We start from the raw sequence: 16,236 nt of genomic DNA on the forward strand, positions 1-16,236 counted from the left end.
TAGACAATAGCAATTATTATTTATCTTTAAGATAAATAGAAAGTCATAGATAAATGTTTCGATAAGCTTAATTGTGATTGTAATTAATAATTGTTGTTCATCTTTCGATCGCAATATAATGCATAGTTTGTACTTCTGCAAGTAAAAGTAAAATATTCCATGATGGCGTGGGTTATACGATTCAATTATGCATTAAATCAATTAAATGAAACTGTAATAAATCGTAACTTTATTACATATATTGATATATTAACTCCCTCTAAAATGTACCGTCTGATAGAGCTTAATTTTGTTTGAAGCGTGTTTATTTACTTACTGTGTCAATACTATTTATTCACTATATATCAAACCTAGCATCGTATGTTTATTCAATTTATATATTGAAGCTTACCCGATTGGATCTGTTTAATAGTAATTAATTTAATGTACAATTAATATCGTATTTTTATACTGGTGTTATGGCGTGTGCGTATGAAAATACTTTATTGATATGACTCTTTTATATATATGGATATGCATATATGAGTCTCATACATACAAATATATGTATGTATGTATGAAACTCATCTTAACACAAGACTCTTTTGGAAAGGAACGTTATATTCCTTTCTTGTTTCAGTAGTTAAAATAATACGTGTAAAATGAAACGCCGTTGTTAGCTTTCGTAATTGTTATCTCTAGAAATTATCTTAAAGTTTTCTTAACTAAAGTTTCTATGCTCAGACCTTAAATTAGTTACTAGAATTTCAGTGTACCTATATTGAAATAATGAGAAATTCTTAGAATATTTTTTCTTATATCTAATATTCTTGTTTGATATTTAAGGAGTTTTTATGTACTTGGCTTTTTTTTATTTTATGGAATTGGTTGGCGGACGAACGCATGGGCCACCTGATGGTAAGTGGTCACTATCACCTATAGACAATGAAATAAAACTATTCCTTGAAAGAAATATTAACTATTCCTTGATGATGATGATTGAAGATGCTATGTCCCTTGCGCCCGAAGTTACACTGGCTCACGCACCCTTCAAACCGGAACACAACGATACTGCGTATTGTTATTTAGCGGTAGAATATCTGATGAGTAGGCTTGCACAAAGCCCTACTAAGCCCTAAATAGATATATTCCAGGAATTGCTTACATTAACTGTTCTTACTACTAAATAACACTATTGTGTTCAACATAAGCCTGCCGTCATAAAAAGATACGCAAACCGGTGCAGACACAACATAGTAAATAATATAATGAATAAATTCCAAATCTTCAAATATTATTGTTGCCTACATATCTACATAGCGTTGCTTTATCCACATACAAAATACCTGATTTTCGCTTGGTTGTATGTAAATCTAAAATAAAAAACCTACAATTGACGCTTATCTAATATTTTATATAAACTTATCTATGGCATTTTTTTCTTCAATTCTCCACAAATGTGAAATGATAATTATGATCTTTTTAAAAAAATAGGGTTTATTTCAATTATTTTTTTATTTAATGCTTAGCTCATTATGCCGTTAGCAGAGAGCAAAGATATATATTAAAAGAAAACATTGTAGCTTAAATTCATAAAAGCAAGTACATTATTTTTTTATTGTCATTAATAATTCAATCCTAAAAGCATTTGGTGGGAGTGACGGTGATTCAGTTTTTCTCATGAAAAATGTTAATAATGTGTTTACTCTGGTTTGAGTTTGTGTAATTAGTCAACGTGGACATTTAATTTTAGATTCCATGTTGGCGGTGTAGGAGGTTATATTTGTAGTAGTTTATATTTCTATACTATTATTTCAATATACATATTAGGCCAATGTACCTAATGTAGCATCTATTTAGATATGTTCCATTATTTCCAAAACCATACATACAGTAACATTCATTGTAAATATAATTATTGCCGTTTTGATTGTCCTATGAATATTTATATTTGACCATAATTTATAAAAATTGACTGAATTTCGTGGAAGAATAGGTCAATTGTAACAAAAATACTAAGTGTTATAAATATATGCGAATTTACTTCTTTGTTAGTTATTATACGAAATTTATTTCAAATGTTAAATTATATTACGTCTGAAAAGATATATAAAATATATAAAATCTATCCTTGACAAGCTAAAGTAAGATGGACTAACCTTTTTTCTTTCATTTATCTTATTTGTCATCAGTGTGTTTCAACATCCAAGGTCTAAAAAGCTTTTTCTCGTATCTCGTATAAAAGCAGAATGACATTGCACTAATATTGGGACGAATGACTTGAAAGTAAATGCTAGACAATTTGAAAAATAATATGAATTCTTAGACTTATAAAAGAAACGATTTTCGTTGTGTTATCTACAAAATCAAAGGTCAAACGGTTTTTTAGGACTTGTAAACCCAGCGAAAAGTAGTATCCCAAAAAAGGAAGATTGTTTTTTTTTTGTATTAAAGTATGCGTAAGCGACAACAGTTGTAAAAGAATAATGGAATAAATATAATAAAATATAGTATTTACCGATTCATTTACTGGTTTTGCATCATAAAAATAATTATTTTATAAGTGTTACACCAGTCACTCATAATTTTATAATTATTTTAATTTCTCATTAACAAAATGTATTTTTGACTAGGAAATAAACAGCACCAGAGACCCGACATCAACTTGTTTTAAATAAAGAGAAATAAACGTAAATTTGCCGTTACATTATTTATTATATTGTAAAGTATCCTTTTTAAATATTTTATGTCGACGATATTTCTTATTTTATGACATAAAATCTTAGTTCGCACTGTAGTGGCGCATTAGCGATGTAAGTAATTATTAATGTAACTTAATATGCCAATGGTTACGAACATCTGTGACCACTTACTAGCGTTGGCGTTTATAGCGCTTTGCATGCCTAATACATAAAAAAAATTATAAATATTCTGTAACTTACTCTTTTACTTATTATTTGAAAAAAAAACTAACATCATAATGTATATTATAACCTGTTTCTTAATAATAATGGAGACATAACAGAAAAAATTACCGCTAAAAGTCATAGTAGCACAAACATTACGTTAACCAAAATTAACATATTCGGAAGACGCGACATAGAGGGATATCTGTGTCTTTATATTTAAGAGTAGTAATATTTCTTTGAGGTATCTAATTGTATTTATGTGATATATGTGTTTTATTTGTGGTCGTGCGTTTTATTTCGTTGTGTTGTTGTTGTATATATATACTATGTACCGTTTCCTACCGACAATATCTACTTAGGTTTAATTTGCTAATACAAATAAAACGAAGTAGGACAAAATGCGACTATTTCAGTAATGAATTCAATTAGCGTTGTCACAGTTTCTACAGAATTCCGGTCGTCTTTTACCATTGTTGGGAAGACATTATCATTGAGATGAATGAGACTTTCTTTTTCGGAATTTGTGTATTCATATAGATACTTTTTAATAGATAGCCGTTCTAGATATTTTATTTTAATAAAGATTTCGCGCGTCATTTTATCAGATTCTGAGGGTTCACAACACAGTGTTTCTTATTGCCTAATAATATAGGAAAAATATAGATTTTTCTAGAGCTATCGTGGGTATATTATACCTTGTACCTATTAGTCAATAGACATAGTACTTGATATAATTATTTACAATAGGCATACTTTTGTCGACTTACTAAAAATAATAAATTATAATCATAAATTAATTATTAAAAACCTATACAGAACATACTATCTACTTGCTGTTGACAATTATATTATAATAATTGTTATAAAACGTATTAAGTTTAAGCTTATTTCAATTAAATTTAAGGAGAAACCACAAGTGTTCGTAAAGATTTATTGAAACTTTAAAGTAAATGCGAGAGTAGAAATGAACACGTTGCTCTTGGTATAATGGTAGTTTTAAAAATGTTTATAGTTTGTTCGAAAAATATTCAGTTTTTGTCTATTAGTATAAAAATCTCAAATGTTGTTAGAACAGGATATTGATGAAATAATTTTACTATTGATAAGATCTTGGTGCTAGCATTTTTTTTTAATTTATTCATATATTTTTTTATACATTCCATTTATATGAGATTTTATTACTTTTATCTCAATTATATGTAGAGGCACAGACGTTTCATATTTTTTAAGCAATTTATAAGAACAACAAATATTAGATCGTAAATAAAGTTAAGAAGGGACAAATTGCTTAAAAATACCGAAAATGAAATCCTAGGCAGAGAAATCTTCCAAACAATATTTAGATAAATTACAAACAATAATAAAAAACATACATATTTTTTGACGACATTTAAGTATTTATAACCAAATTCATAATATGTACACAAATATCACGAAACAAAAAGTTTCGTGATATTTGGTATCAAACAATAAAATAAGCAATAGAAACTAACAATGACATCTATTCATCACTTGCATTACATTTAATTAATGCTTAATAAAAAGCTTTAACAAAATAGTAAACATAGGATTCATTACTTTACATGGTTTTGCATAGTAATTATGTGTTTTAAATTCACTCTCATAATATATCTCAATCGTAAACAAGCGGAATATGATTAAGAGTGGGCTCGCTTTAAAATTGAATCTTTAATTTTATAAGCATATTTCCCATAAGTTATGGATAGTGATAAATTTTATATTACTTTACAGTATAAATTTCAACATACATTCTGCTTTCATGTAAACATTGTAGAGCTTATTACTACGCAATCAAATTATAAAATAACCGGCTCTATCTTCTGGGTTGTAGAAAACGTAATTGTGGTTTTTGATTAAAATTTCGAGACGAAATTTTCTTAATCGTGTGGATACATTTACGAATCCCAAAAATCCATTTAGAAATGCCTTACATATAGATAATGTTTAAGTTATATATTCAAAGCAAATTTATAATTATATCATTAAGTTTTGCTATTAAGAATATATTACTACTTATGAATATTGTTTTGTTTGTGAGGCTCGTTAAATTTACATATTATTGCTCTTTTGTTTGTGTTTATATATGTATGTACCTACTAGGTTTTTCGACTTTAAAATAATATGTTAATAACTAATAGGTTACGGTAACATCCTTCCTTGAGCTAACTATGTGTTCTAACATATTTAAAAAATAAAGTAAATTTGTTTAAGATAAACTATGAATAAAGTTACTCCGAAGCCGGTAGATGTTGATCCATCAAGATGGAACTGCAATTGTGAATGGCACCGAGCTATATTAAGTATCTATTAAAAATGAAGTTTTTGAACGCGCCTTAGAATACTTAACCTTCTTTAAAGTTATTACAAATTTACAAATGAAAGTCGAGATTCGAGTTCTTTTTCTAGCTTTACTAAATCGCGTGATATAAAAAACACATTTTTCCGCAAACAATACGTCGAAGATAGTTCGTCGACCTTTGTTGTCACGAAGCCTTCTTGTACCGTTACCTCCGCGTTTACTTTCAGTGACCAGACCGGCAAGCGGAATTTTGGAGTTTTATTACTTTATAACAGGTTCCGTATGGATCGCTCTGAATAGTGTCAAGGACTCGATACTTTGTTAAGATAATCATCGGGTTGTATTATCACGACTGCATCTACGATGAGATAGTAAGCACGTTTGGTCGGTTTATATTTAGTTAGCAGATAAGGTAAGAATGTTTTGAGATAAACATATATGTAGTTTTTTTTAACAATCTACAATTATATATTGCATATTCATTTGTGGTGTAATAATAATAAATTGATAAAATTGTTCCCTAATTTATTTGTTTTACAAAGAAAAGAAGCAACTAAAATAGAAGATAATTCGTAATAGTATTATCCTGTACAGATAGTAAAATTATTTATTCAGATCACGGTAAATAACGGAGTACTTTTATCTAATCAAAGGAAGGAATTGGCAATAAAGTTCATAATTACTCGGATAATTCGTTTATCTAATTCGCTGTACTTTCCTGCTTTGTAATTTAGACAATGCTAACTTACAGAAGCTAAAAAACAACAATTAATATAGTAAACCTGATATCAATGTTTTGAATGATTATTTTTAAATTAGTCTCCAAGTCTCGTTAGTTACATAACGTGGTAGCACTCACTTATGCAGAATCTCACGGCCCATCATCCTAACGGACCAGATTGTCGCTACCCATCAGAGCGTGATGTGCCGTTCAGTCAGCCATTCATATTATCATTTAACTTAGAAAGAAGGTTTTATTTTTGATGACTTATTCTTTTATTATTTTTAACCTCTTTCTTATATGACATACAACCCACGAACTTGACCGTCTTAATAATTAAAAATAGCGTTAGCGTTACTAAGTAATTAAAAATGCGGAGCTGTGTCAAGCTGTCTTAATTTACGTTGGATATTGTAAATGAGTAACTATTATCTAAATCTATATATTTTCACTATAAGTTCAATTTTATTAAAAAAGTTTTTATATAACACCTAAAGAAATTGGATTTGATATGTAGATTTAATATTAATTTATAGTTTTATTGACGGGTTAGTATTACATTATTTTGTTTGCCTCTTTGAATATTTTCACTTACCCTTACATTTAATAAAACTATACATATCTGTAGAACTTTAAATATCTAAAGCTGTCTTGACTTGTATATTTAACTTATTGAAGTAGTTTCTTTAGCAAATAACATTTGACCCAGTCGACACAATGATAATAAGCGCAAAACGACACATTTTTGTTGTAATTTTTTATCCGGAAGAGATTTTTGGTTACGATTAGTTCTATTAATTGAACTATCTGGGCTTTATGACTTTAGTTTGTTATAATTATATTTACACTATTAAATAAAAGCTCAGTATATATTCAACTTAGATAGATACTGTTGTACTTTGTAACACAAACCAAGTGTCAAGTGTCCCAGATCGTTTGCAAACAACTTGTTAAAACACAACCGGTCACGCGTTCGAAGTTTTATGTACATGTCTGTGTACTTAAATATTACCTAGGTTATTTAGATTTATATTTGCGTTTGACATTTTTAATTTCCCGTTTGTGATTTATTGTTGTCTGTAATTACTAACATTTTAGGTCTGGAGCACCCATTTGAGTTTTTTTAAGTGCGATAAGTTAGTTTCCTATTTTGGTAACCATAAGGCATTGGTAATTTATATAACATTTCATACCGTATATAAGACATAAAAACGAAATATGTAGTTTGAAGGTTAAAAAAAGGTAGCAAAAATAGTTTACTCGCATTTACGAAATCTCTATGCGATACACATGATCAAAAATGGTTGCGTTTTATAATTTCTAAGTTAATTAATTTATATCTAAAATGAAAACATAAGTAGAGCCTAGTAAAAAAGTATAAAACACTAGTATATATAAAAACGAATTTAATTATGTTTTATCATTTTCATAAATCCTATTTAAAAATTAAAAACTATAAAAGGCCAATGACTTTTCCTGAGACTTCATTAATAATTACTCATTCAAAGAAACGATAGCATGTTGGTGCAAAACAAAACACTAACTCAGACGCACGCACACTAGTGATTTTTCATCGAAGAGAAATGATAACGTCTTTAAGATAGTTTAAATTATCTATAAACGTTTAGAGCAGTCATAAAATTTATGAACGTAGAAACAGCAATAAAAATGTCACCGTGACAAATAATCGCTAGTGCGCGATAAACTTTACGGCTATTTGCTCTCGAGCCATAACTTGTAGTTCAAGTTTGCGCGACAATGACCGTGGTTTTACTTGTTTAGCAGGTTTTTAATTTTACAGTTCGTTTTTTGTTTATGGTAGTCGACTGCGATTATCGCACTATTTATGTTATCCAATGGATGGTCTCACGTTATGAAAATCTGCATAAGAGCTTAATTCGATATAAAAATCTTAACGGTCGTTTTATCACGTTTTGAAAACTAAATCTGTTTACTCAGTGATTATTTATTAACTATATAAGTCTTATTAAATTTATTAACATTAAATAAAATCACCTGGTTCCAATAGTAGCTTAAATTGTACATAATAAAGTTGTCTTTAAGTTTCTATGTATATTTAATTATTTTTTTTATAATTATAACGTAATATAATCGAATTTTTGCCTCATTCGAACACCTTTGATTTTGTTCTCCTTATAATACTAGTTAATAAAACTGACATTTTTGACTGGAGAATAAGTGACAAAAAGATATCGAATAAGCCAAAATATGTCGATAGGTACACTTACTCCATTACTGATCGTACAACAAGTCACTCCATATACATATCGTGCATACAGGACCAAGTTATGTAATAGTAAGCGTCTGTCTGGTCTCGAGGACGACAAGAATACGTTTTCGTTCTTGTCTGTCTAACTGATACGTATCTGACGGGAGCACAATCATTCAAACGCCTCGAGACGTCCTCAATCTTGACTAGTCACTTGTCATCCGAAAAACTCTTGAAGCTTTTTTTCATAAAATAATTATAACTAAGTTTAGCATCTTAGGGCCAATCTTTGTTGTTCGCACAAAATAACAACAACTAATTTTAAAATACTTATTTATTTATTTGATTACACTGCATACTTTATTATATCATCTCCGAATTACACAAATATGTAATACGTTTGTTTTTCTCGTTCCACGTTCTCTTCATAATAAACTTAAATTGGTGATATCATATATAAAATCACTTATAGCCATAAACAGCCTTAAGGATCCTACTATTATTATTATTATTAAAAGTATTATATTATCAGTTTCAGTGGGGAGTGCGTGTGGCAGGATGCACTTCACTCTGTGCGTACTCATCACCGCGACGTGCGCGTTTGCCGATAACAATCAAAACAGGTAATTTATATGTCAAAATATTCTTGGTACTACTAATAAAATAGTGAAAATGAAATAAGTCGAAATTGATATCAGAGTTCTGAAACGTATTATATAAATAATACATTTTGACCCTTATGTGATAATTGGTATTTTTATCTCCTTTTTTAAAATGTATATATAACGCTATTTGTATGCTTTGATTATTTTTCATTGAAAAATAAAGTAGATTAAGATTTAATTCATTTCCCATTTACTAATGAACTGAATATAATTTAAATAAGTATTGAATAAGCATATTTATTTACGTTTCAGGCGAACGAAATTACCATACGTAGCTGATGCCGTTGGCAACAGTCTTCCGCCACCGTCAAGTGTACCAGCAACGGTGGGAAGTCCAGTAAATTTGCTTACGCCAGATAGATATGAATTTTATACCTTTGATGAGTCTGGTGAACTTGTTAAACGATTAATGACTTTAGAAGAAATACAGGCTATAGTAGCCGCAGGAGAAGAAACAGACGGTTTAGTTACTTTCGCTAATGACAATCAACCCACAATAGCCTTCAACTTTAGTCAACCGTCACACACGAAAGTACACAGTGTAGTTACTAATGTACAAAATGTTTTGAAATCTCAGATGGAAGCGCATAAAAATAAGCCAAATATACAACCAACATTCGATACACCAGATGTTTCAGATTCATGGAGTCTGATCTTACCTTCGATATTTGGCAACACAGGGGTAGATATAGTGCCAGATAAAACATCGGGTTCATTTATTACACCTGAGACAGATACTATCGATATAGATAACTTAAATATGGAATATGAAAATTCGCAAAGTAAAGAAAGTAATGAAATACCCAGTGTTTCAACGTCTGAAATGAAGGACAAAAATCAAGATATTACTGCAAAACCGTTAATTGAAGTTTCTCTCTCTACGAGTACTACAACTGAATTACCTACAACAACAAAAACAACAACAACAACAACTACCACTACTACTACATCAAAACCTTTTACTACAACTTCGAAGGTAACTACAACTACGAATAAACAGCCTGTAAGAAAAACAACAAGCAAGCCAATAATTAGAACAACAACAAATTGGCCAAAATCAACAAGTTCAACAACTACTACGCGACCTACATCTACAACAACAAAAAAGTCTATAATTTCTACAACTAACAAAATCTATTCATCGCATTCAACACAGCAAGTTTCTAATACTGCTAATGTAAATGAGAACAAAACTTCCATCGGAAATTTAACAGCAGACCCAATTCAATATGAGAAAATAAGTACTTTTTCACCTGTTGCCACAACTGCATATATTGCTGAAACTACAACAAATTTGTTAAACAATAAGCAAACAGAATTATCACATGGAAATATAACAAACATTCAATCAAGTACAACATTACCACCCTCGCCTGTAAAAATCAATGATAAAGAATATGAAAATATAACATCGATTAAAACAACACAATCCGTTTTAACTTCAACAACAACATCAACAACAACAGAAATAATATCACCACAAAACAAACAAAGCAATGTAAACGTAAGTAGCCAAACACAAGAAGATGAAGACCTAAGTCAGACTTCTTTACCATTATTTGATGTGGCTCAGAGTATAAGTCAAATAGCCTCCGATCTTGGCAACAATTACGCCCCCATACCTACTTCCAATAGTTTATTAGATACTACAAAAATAAACAATATTGATATAGAGAGCAAGGAGAACGTTGAAATTGAAATACCTATTGAAAATACGAATGAAAATGAAATCAAAGCAAACCATACTCAAGAATCTGATAATTTTGTAAAAATTTCTATCATTGACCCACACATAAAAAATGAAAATACTAAAGAAAATGATTTGGATATCAAAGAAGTACAGACAACGACTTTATCCCCAACCACGACTGCAATATTAAGTACAACTAACACTCCTATGATGGATCTTATTCTCACAGGTTCAGTAGATGATTTAATATCACAAGTAGTGAATGAAGGTCCAGCTCCTACATCTATAGCTTCTTATGAAAATAATACAAAATCAGATGAAAGTATTAAAGGAACGGAGGAGAACTTATACTTGACTCATGATTCATTCAATATTGACACCACAACTTCCAATTTAGTGATTGATACTACAATACTTTCATCACAAACTACTGCTCCCCCACTCAAGAAAAATAGCGATGAAAAAAACAACGTAATTAAAGAATTTAAAGACGAAACGATTGTTATACAAAACGATACATCAAAAAATATGACGAATAAAAATATCAGTATAAAAAACAACAACAACATTCTAATGCAACATTCTAATAATTTGAATTCCAGTAATATAGAAAACAGTGGCAGTATATGGGATATTAATGTTAAACACAATAACTTGACCAATTCAGAAGAAAAAAAGAAGGTGGATATGAACTCAGCAAGTACTACGGCAGCGGATACGATTGAGTCATCTACATTTATTAATTTGTCTACTGAGAGCAATATAGTAACGTCACTTTTACCAGACATCACAACTACCCAACAAAATAGTAAGCTTAACAATAAATTTCAGAAATTGGGAATAGAAGTACCAAAATTTGATGAATTCAAAAAGAAAATACAAAAAGTAAATATTGATGAAAAAGAGTTAGCAAATGAAAGGAATAACTCCTGGAAATTAATATCAACTGTTACACCACCCAAAGTTTATGATGTAAGTAAAGATAAACACAAAGTTGAAGGTTTTTACATACCCGAGAGTAATGATAAGGGCATTATTTTAGAGTTTCCTAAGGAAAATCAGGGGCTAGAAGTAACGACTAAAGACTTAGGTGAAGACGTACTACAATTCACGGAACTTTGCAATGAACTAGCGTTTAGATATTGGAATGTCATAACTGAAAATATAGACAAAAAACGAAGCATTGTTTTTTCTCCTTATTCTATAACGTCTATGTTGGCAATGATGTTTATGGGAGCAAAAGGAGCAACTTCGGGTGAAATGAATGAAGTTCTTAAGTTAGATGATATGGTTACATTCAATCCACATTTTACACTAAAAAATGTATCTGACTCCATCGAAACTACGTCTGCATCTGGAGTATCTGTATCAGCATTTATAAGAGAGCTCTACAGTGAAAGAGCTAAAGGCAAAATTTTAACATTTTATAAAGAAAGAGCGCAACACTTTTATAACGGTCATGTTGAAGAAATAAATTTCAAGTTAATAAGTGACATTATAAGGAGAAGAACTAATTTACTTGTCAAAAGATATACATGGGGTAAAATTGCTGAATATATGAAATCCAACAGTATAACCATGCATCCTCCACTGGCAGCGTTTTCGGCTAACATTTTTCATGTGAGAATGATTTTTTTTTTACAATAATGCTATTGCGGATATTTAATAAGAAATAATTTAAAAAGTATTTGTAAATTCTAATATTTATAGTTCATTGAATTTTCTGATTTTACTTATTTTTACTTTCCAGACTGACTGCAGTGGATCATCTGTAGAAGGAAGAGACGGCGAGATGTATTTTGTAGTTTCACCAAATGTGCGTCAGAGGCGTTTGGTTCCGGTACCAGCTGTCGTCTTTAAGAGTAATTTCCTTGCCGGTTACGATCCAGTTTTGGATGCCACCGCTGCTGCACTAGGCAATACAAATTCTGTTGTTAGCACACTTTTCTTAATGCCCGGCCAACAAGGAAACGTTGTACATGCAGAAGACTTAGAAAATCTCGAAAAACGATTTCTAGACTCTGATCTAAGTACACCGGCATGGAATCAATTATTAAGAACTCTTTTACCGCGAAATGGCTTAGAACTGCAAATCCCAAGATTATCCCACAAATCTATTTTTAATGTTTCCTCTACATTACGTAAAATGGGTTTGAAAGAATTATTTGATGCAGACCACGCCGATTTAGGTGGAATGAACGGCCCATCGAAGGATCTTTATTTGTCTGATATGATACAATTGACATCATTTGTTACTTGTGGTGAAGGTGTTATTGGTGAACAGCATCACATAGAAGAATACCCTGAAACATTAGATCCATCACATAAACATAGAACTTCCAGATGGCTTACTGGATGGGATGAACCACGAGACTATCAACGGGCTTTCCATGATCCACATGATGTAGGTGACGCTATGCACTTGCCGTTACATCTTCGACCAAGGCAAGCAAGACTCCCTGCAAGAAATTCTCAACCAGCTCGTTTAAAATTCGATAGGCCTTTCCTCTTCTTTGTCCGACACAACCCTTCTGGCATGATTCTTTATGTTGGTAGATATAATCCAAGGCTTCTACCTTGAAGGTTTAGAAAAGACTGCTAGTTTAGTTTAATTTACTTTATTCCTAAAAGGAAAGTGATGAGGTGATGAGGTATAATGGTGAGTGTGATATATGTATGTGTATGAAATTATTCACTGTATTAACATTTATGTGACAGTATTACGGTTTATTGGAATAGAGGTAACTTGTACATTATTCTGTACGTAAGTTGTTACCTCTATACTAATTCTAAATGAAATGTGTGTAGTTATAAGATGATGCAAATGAAATAATGTTTATTATAAGTAAAATATTGTAATTAATGAAGTAGTAGTACATTTTAATAACTAATTTCATTTCATTGTCATTATAGATGCAGTTTTAGAATAAAATAAAATAATAAAAGTCTTTGTTTAATTAATTATATGAAGTATTCTCTGCATTCGTCGTAAAATTCTTTCCATTCGTAGCATTTTGCATTTTTTATTATTTTCGGACAGCTCTGAAAAAAATGAGCATTACATATCACTTGTCACCTTGGTAATAGACATGATTTAAATTAAATCCTATGGTGAATGAGTCGGTACCATTTTAAGGACCTATATTATATAATTAAACACAGTGTATTTTCATTCGTCTAATCAAATAGTATGAAATCATTACCAGACATCGTAGGAAAGCGTGATGTGAGAGCGGAAGATATTAGAAATCAAAAACATTTGAAATAAATTATGTTAGTGAAATAGTCTTGGAATAGTCGTAATCAAATTAACTATTTAGACTTACCAGGTTTATATAGTTTCTGATACAACTTTGAAAATCAAAAAATTCACAAACATTCAATGGCAATAGAAGCCTATTTACTTGTCTGCAATGCACTTTGGCACTGGTCATAACGTTGCTAAATTCTTGATTAAGAGTCACCCATCTGTCGAGGTGGGTATAATATTTTTCATTATTTACCAAGTCATCTGCATCTAAAATATTATACTTACTTAAAATACATCGCCAATGGTCACACTGGAAGGTAAACAATGGATTATCTTGTATCTTGATTGACTAGCTGCGTTTGAACCGCTTTTAATCTTAAGTTTACGTTACTAATGACTTGCTATTAAAATAGTATGAAATGGATGTCACCATTTCCATTGCATTAGTTGAAATTATATTGTGACTGCAACTTACACTTTTGATAGCTTCTCTTCTCATTCCTGTGACATTATATTCCTTATCTATAAATACCAGTGCGAAGATAGCACCGCATGCTCTAGCCACTTCCCGTTTGAAAAAAGGCGGAAAGATACAACATTTTCTCTCCTATAAATTTGATAAATATCATTTTTAAGTTTTCCTTTGAACATTTTTTTATAGTATAATAACATCAATATTTACCATCAAGTCGTCAGTGCCATAACATTTTTCTGGCTTTATCTTCATCGGTTCAAATTGTCCTTTTACCTTAAATTTTAGGTGGTTAATTGAAATTATTAAAACACTTATATTTGTCTCGATGAATTAATTACCAGACTAATCAAGTAGGTATACTTTCTGCACGTAAGCTTTTTGTTTTGTTACAGTAGAATAGATGAATAATTTTGTTTAACAAAACAATTGATGTCGATCACTAACGATTATTCAACAGCTTAAACACAAAATGCGTTTTCTGCTTACTGTTTAAGAATAATATCGAAAATTCAATTAAAGGATACAAAGTAAAATATTGCACAAAGATACAACAACTTCATATCTTTCTCTAAATCCACTTATAACGACGAATTATAGCAAAAGACTGATTGTGTTTACTGAGTAGTTTGAAACAACAAAGGAAGGTGTGATCGATGTTTAACAAACGTTTTAAAGTTTTACAAAATATTGAGTTGCTACTTAAATTTTAAGTGAAAGACGATATACCACCACGACAATGCGTTCCGTTCGTGTGTGCGACAAATTTGCTTAATAACATATTTGATTTGGTAGAACGACTTCGAATTTTGCTATGAGTATTGATTTTAAAATAATATGTCTTGATGGCCCAGTGGTCAGAACTCGTGCGTCTTAACCGATGATTGCGAGTTCAAACCCAGGCAAGCACCGCTGATTCATGTGCTTAATTTGTCTTTATAATTCATCTCGTGCTCAGCGGTGAAGGAAAACATCGTGAGGAAACCTGCATGTGAATAATTTCATAGAAATTCTACTACATGTGTATTCCACCAACCCGCATTGGAACAGCGTGGTGGAATATGTTCCAACCTACTCCTCAAAGGGAGAGGAGGCCTTTAGCCCAGCCGTGAGAATTTACAGGCTGTTGATGTTGATGTCTTGATAACTTTATCTAAGAAAAATACGTAAATTTATATTTAAAATGATTTATTTGGGCCACTAGATAAATTATAGTAAAAATGTTTTAATACTCGTAAACAAAGAGAATTTTTTTGTCCCCTAACTGAAAGAAAACACGAAACTTATAAAGATTTCGGAGAAGTACTCATCGCTTACATAGTTAAGGTAGCTGAAGAAGTTGTTTTGAGTACCTCTGATCATAGTCTATCAAGTTTTAGTAAGAATGTGGGAATAGGAAGGAAGGTGTCGAATGCTTTGAGAAGGCCTAGGAACGCTGTAAGAGCGGATACTGCATTCTGTTAAAGTTAGCTCATCGACGGAATTTAATGTTCGTTTTTTTCTTGAAATCAAATAATTGGGAATAAATTAGATAATTTTGTTCGATATAACAGACAAGACTTTTATATACGAGATGTTCAAGAACATTTGACAATGTCTTTAAAAAGGCAATAAGACGGAAAAAATTAGTAATAATTTAATGTTGTCTTAAATTTTCGCGCTTATTACACATTTAAATAAAACTAGTTATAACGGATTTGAATAGATGACCGGGTAGACTGACCCGTGACCACGAACGCTGTAAAGTGCTCGAAACGTCGGGATGTCAAAAATAATTAATATACGCGATTCAAATCCGTTATAACTAGTTTTATTTAAATAGTAATAATTTACCCAGTTCCACTCTTAAATTTAGGGAGTTCCAGAGCAAAATTGGGTGTTATTGGAAATATATTAATACCAGCATTGATTAAAGATATGGCAGGGAATAAATACCAGAGTTTGTGAGTACCTTTTAATTAAGCTTGATGGAATGCCGTCCCTACCAGTATCGGAATTTC

At 30.7% G+C, this 16,236-nt stretch overlaps 2 protein-coding genes across 2 annotated transcripts in view; one reads left to right on the forward strand and one right to left on the reverse strand.

The window, feature by feature from the left end:
• LOC124543748 overlaps positions 1–13,363 on the forward strand; it is a 37,654-nt gene extending 24,291 nt beyond the window's left edge. The window contains exons 2-4 of the mRNA XM_047122039.1: positions 8,692–8,782; positions 9,077–12,134; positions 12,265–13,363. Of these exons, the coding sequence (XP_046977995.1) occupies positions 8,718–8,782; positions 9,077–12,134; positions 12,265–13,095 (3,954 nt within the window). The 5' untranslated portion in view covers positions 8,692–8,717 and the 3' untranslated portion in view covers positions 13,096–13,363. The remainder of the gene's footprint in view (positions 1–8,691; positions 8,783–9,076; positions 12,135–12,264) is intronic.
• On the reverse strand, positions 13,225–14,834 carry LOC124543749. Its single transcript, XM_047122040.1, has 5 exons — positions 14,764–14,834; positions 14,447–14,512; positions 14,240–14,371; positions 13,841–14,074; positions 13,225–13,556 (listed from the first exon to the last, which is right to left on the reverse strand). The coding sequence occupies exons 1-5, from the start codon at positions 14,797–14,799 to the stop codon at positions 13,476–13,478; spliced, it is 549 nt and encodes a 182-aa protein (XP_046977996.1). The 5' UTR covers positions 14,800–14,834; the 3' UTR covers positions 13,225–13,475.
• Between the last annotated feature and the right edge of the window lie 1,402 nt (positions 14,835–16,236).

Source organism: Vanessa cardui, chromosome 3 (assembly GCF_905220365.1).
Source record: "Vanessa cardui chromosome 3, ilVanCard2.1, whole genome shotgun sequence".
Taxonomy (NCBI): domain Eukaryota; kingdom Metazoa; phylum Arthropoda; class Insecta; order Lepidoptera; family Nymphalidae; genus Vanessa; species Vanessa cardui.

Excerpts from the sequence above, each read along its gene's own strand:
- LOC124543749 (XM_047122040.1), bottom strand. The coding sequence starts at position 14,799 with ATGAAGTTGTTGTATCTTTGTGCAATATTTTACTTT. Across the intron at positions 14,075-14,239 it reads GAAGAGAAGCTATCAAAAGT|TGTGACCATTGGCGATGTAT; the intron begins GTAAGTTGCAGT and ends TTTACCTTCCAG. Across the intron at positions 13,557-13,840 it reads TCAGAAACTATATAAACCTG|AGCTGTCCGAAAATAATAAA; the intron begins GTAAGTCTAAAT and ends CATTTTTTTCAG.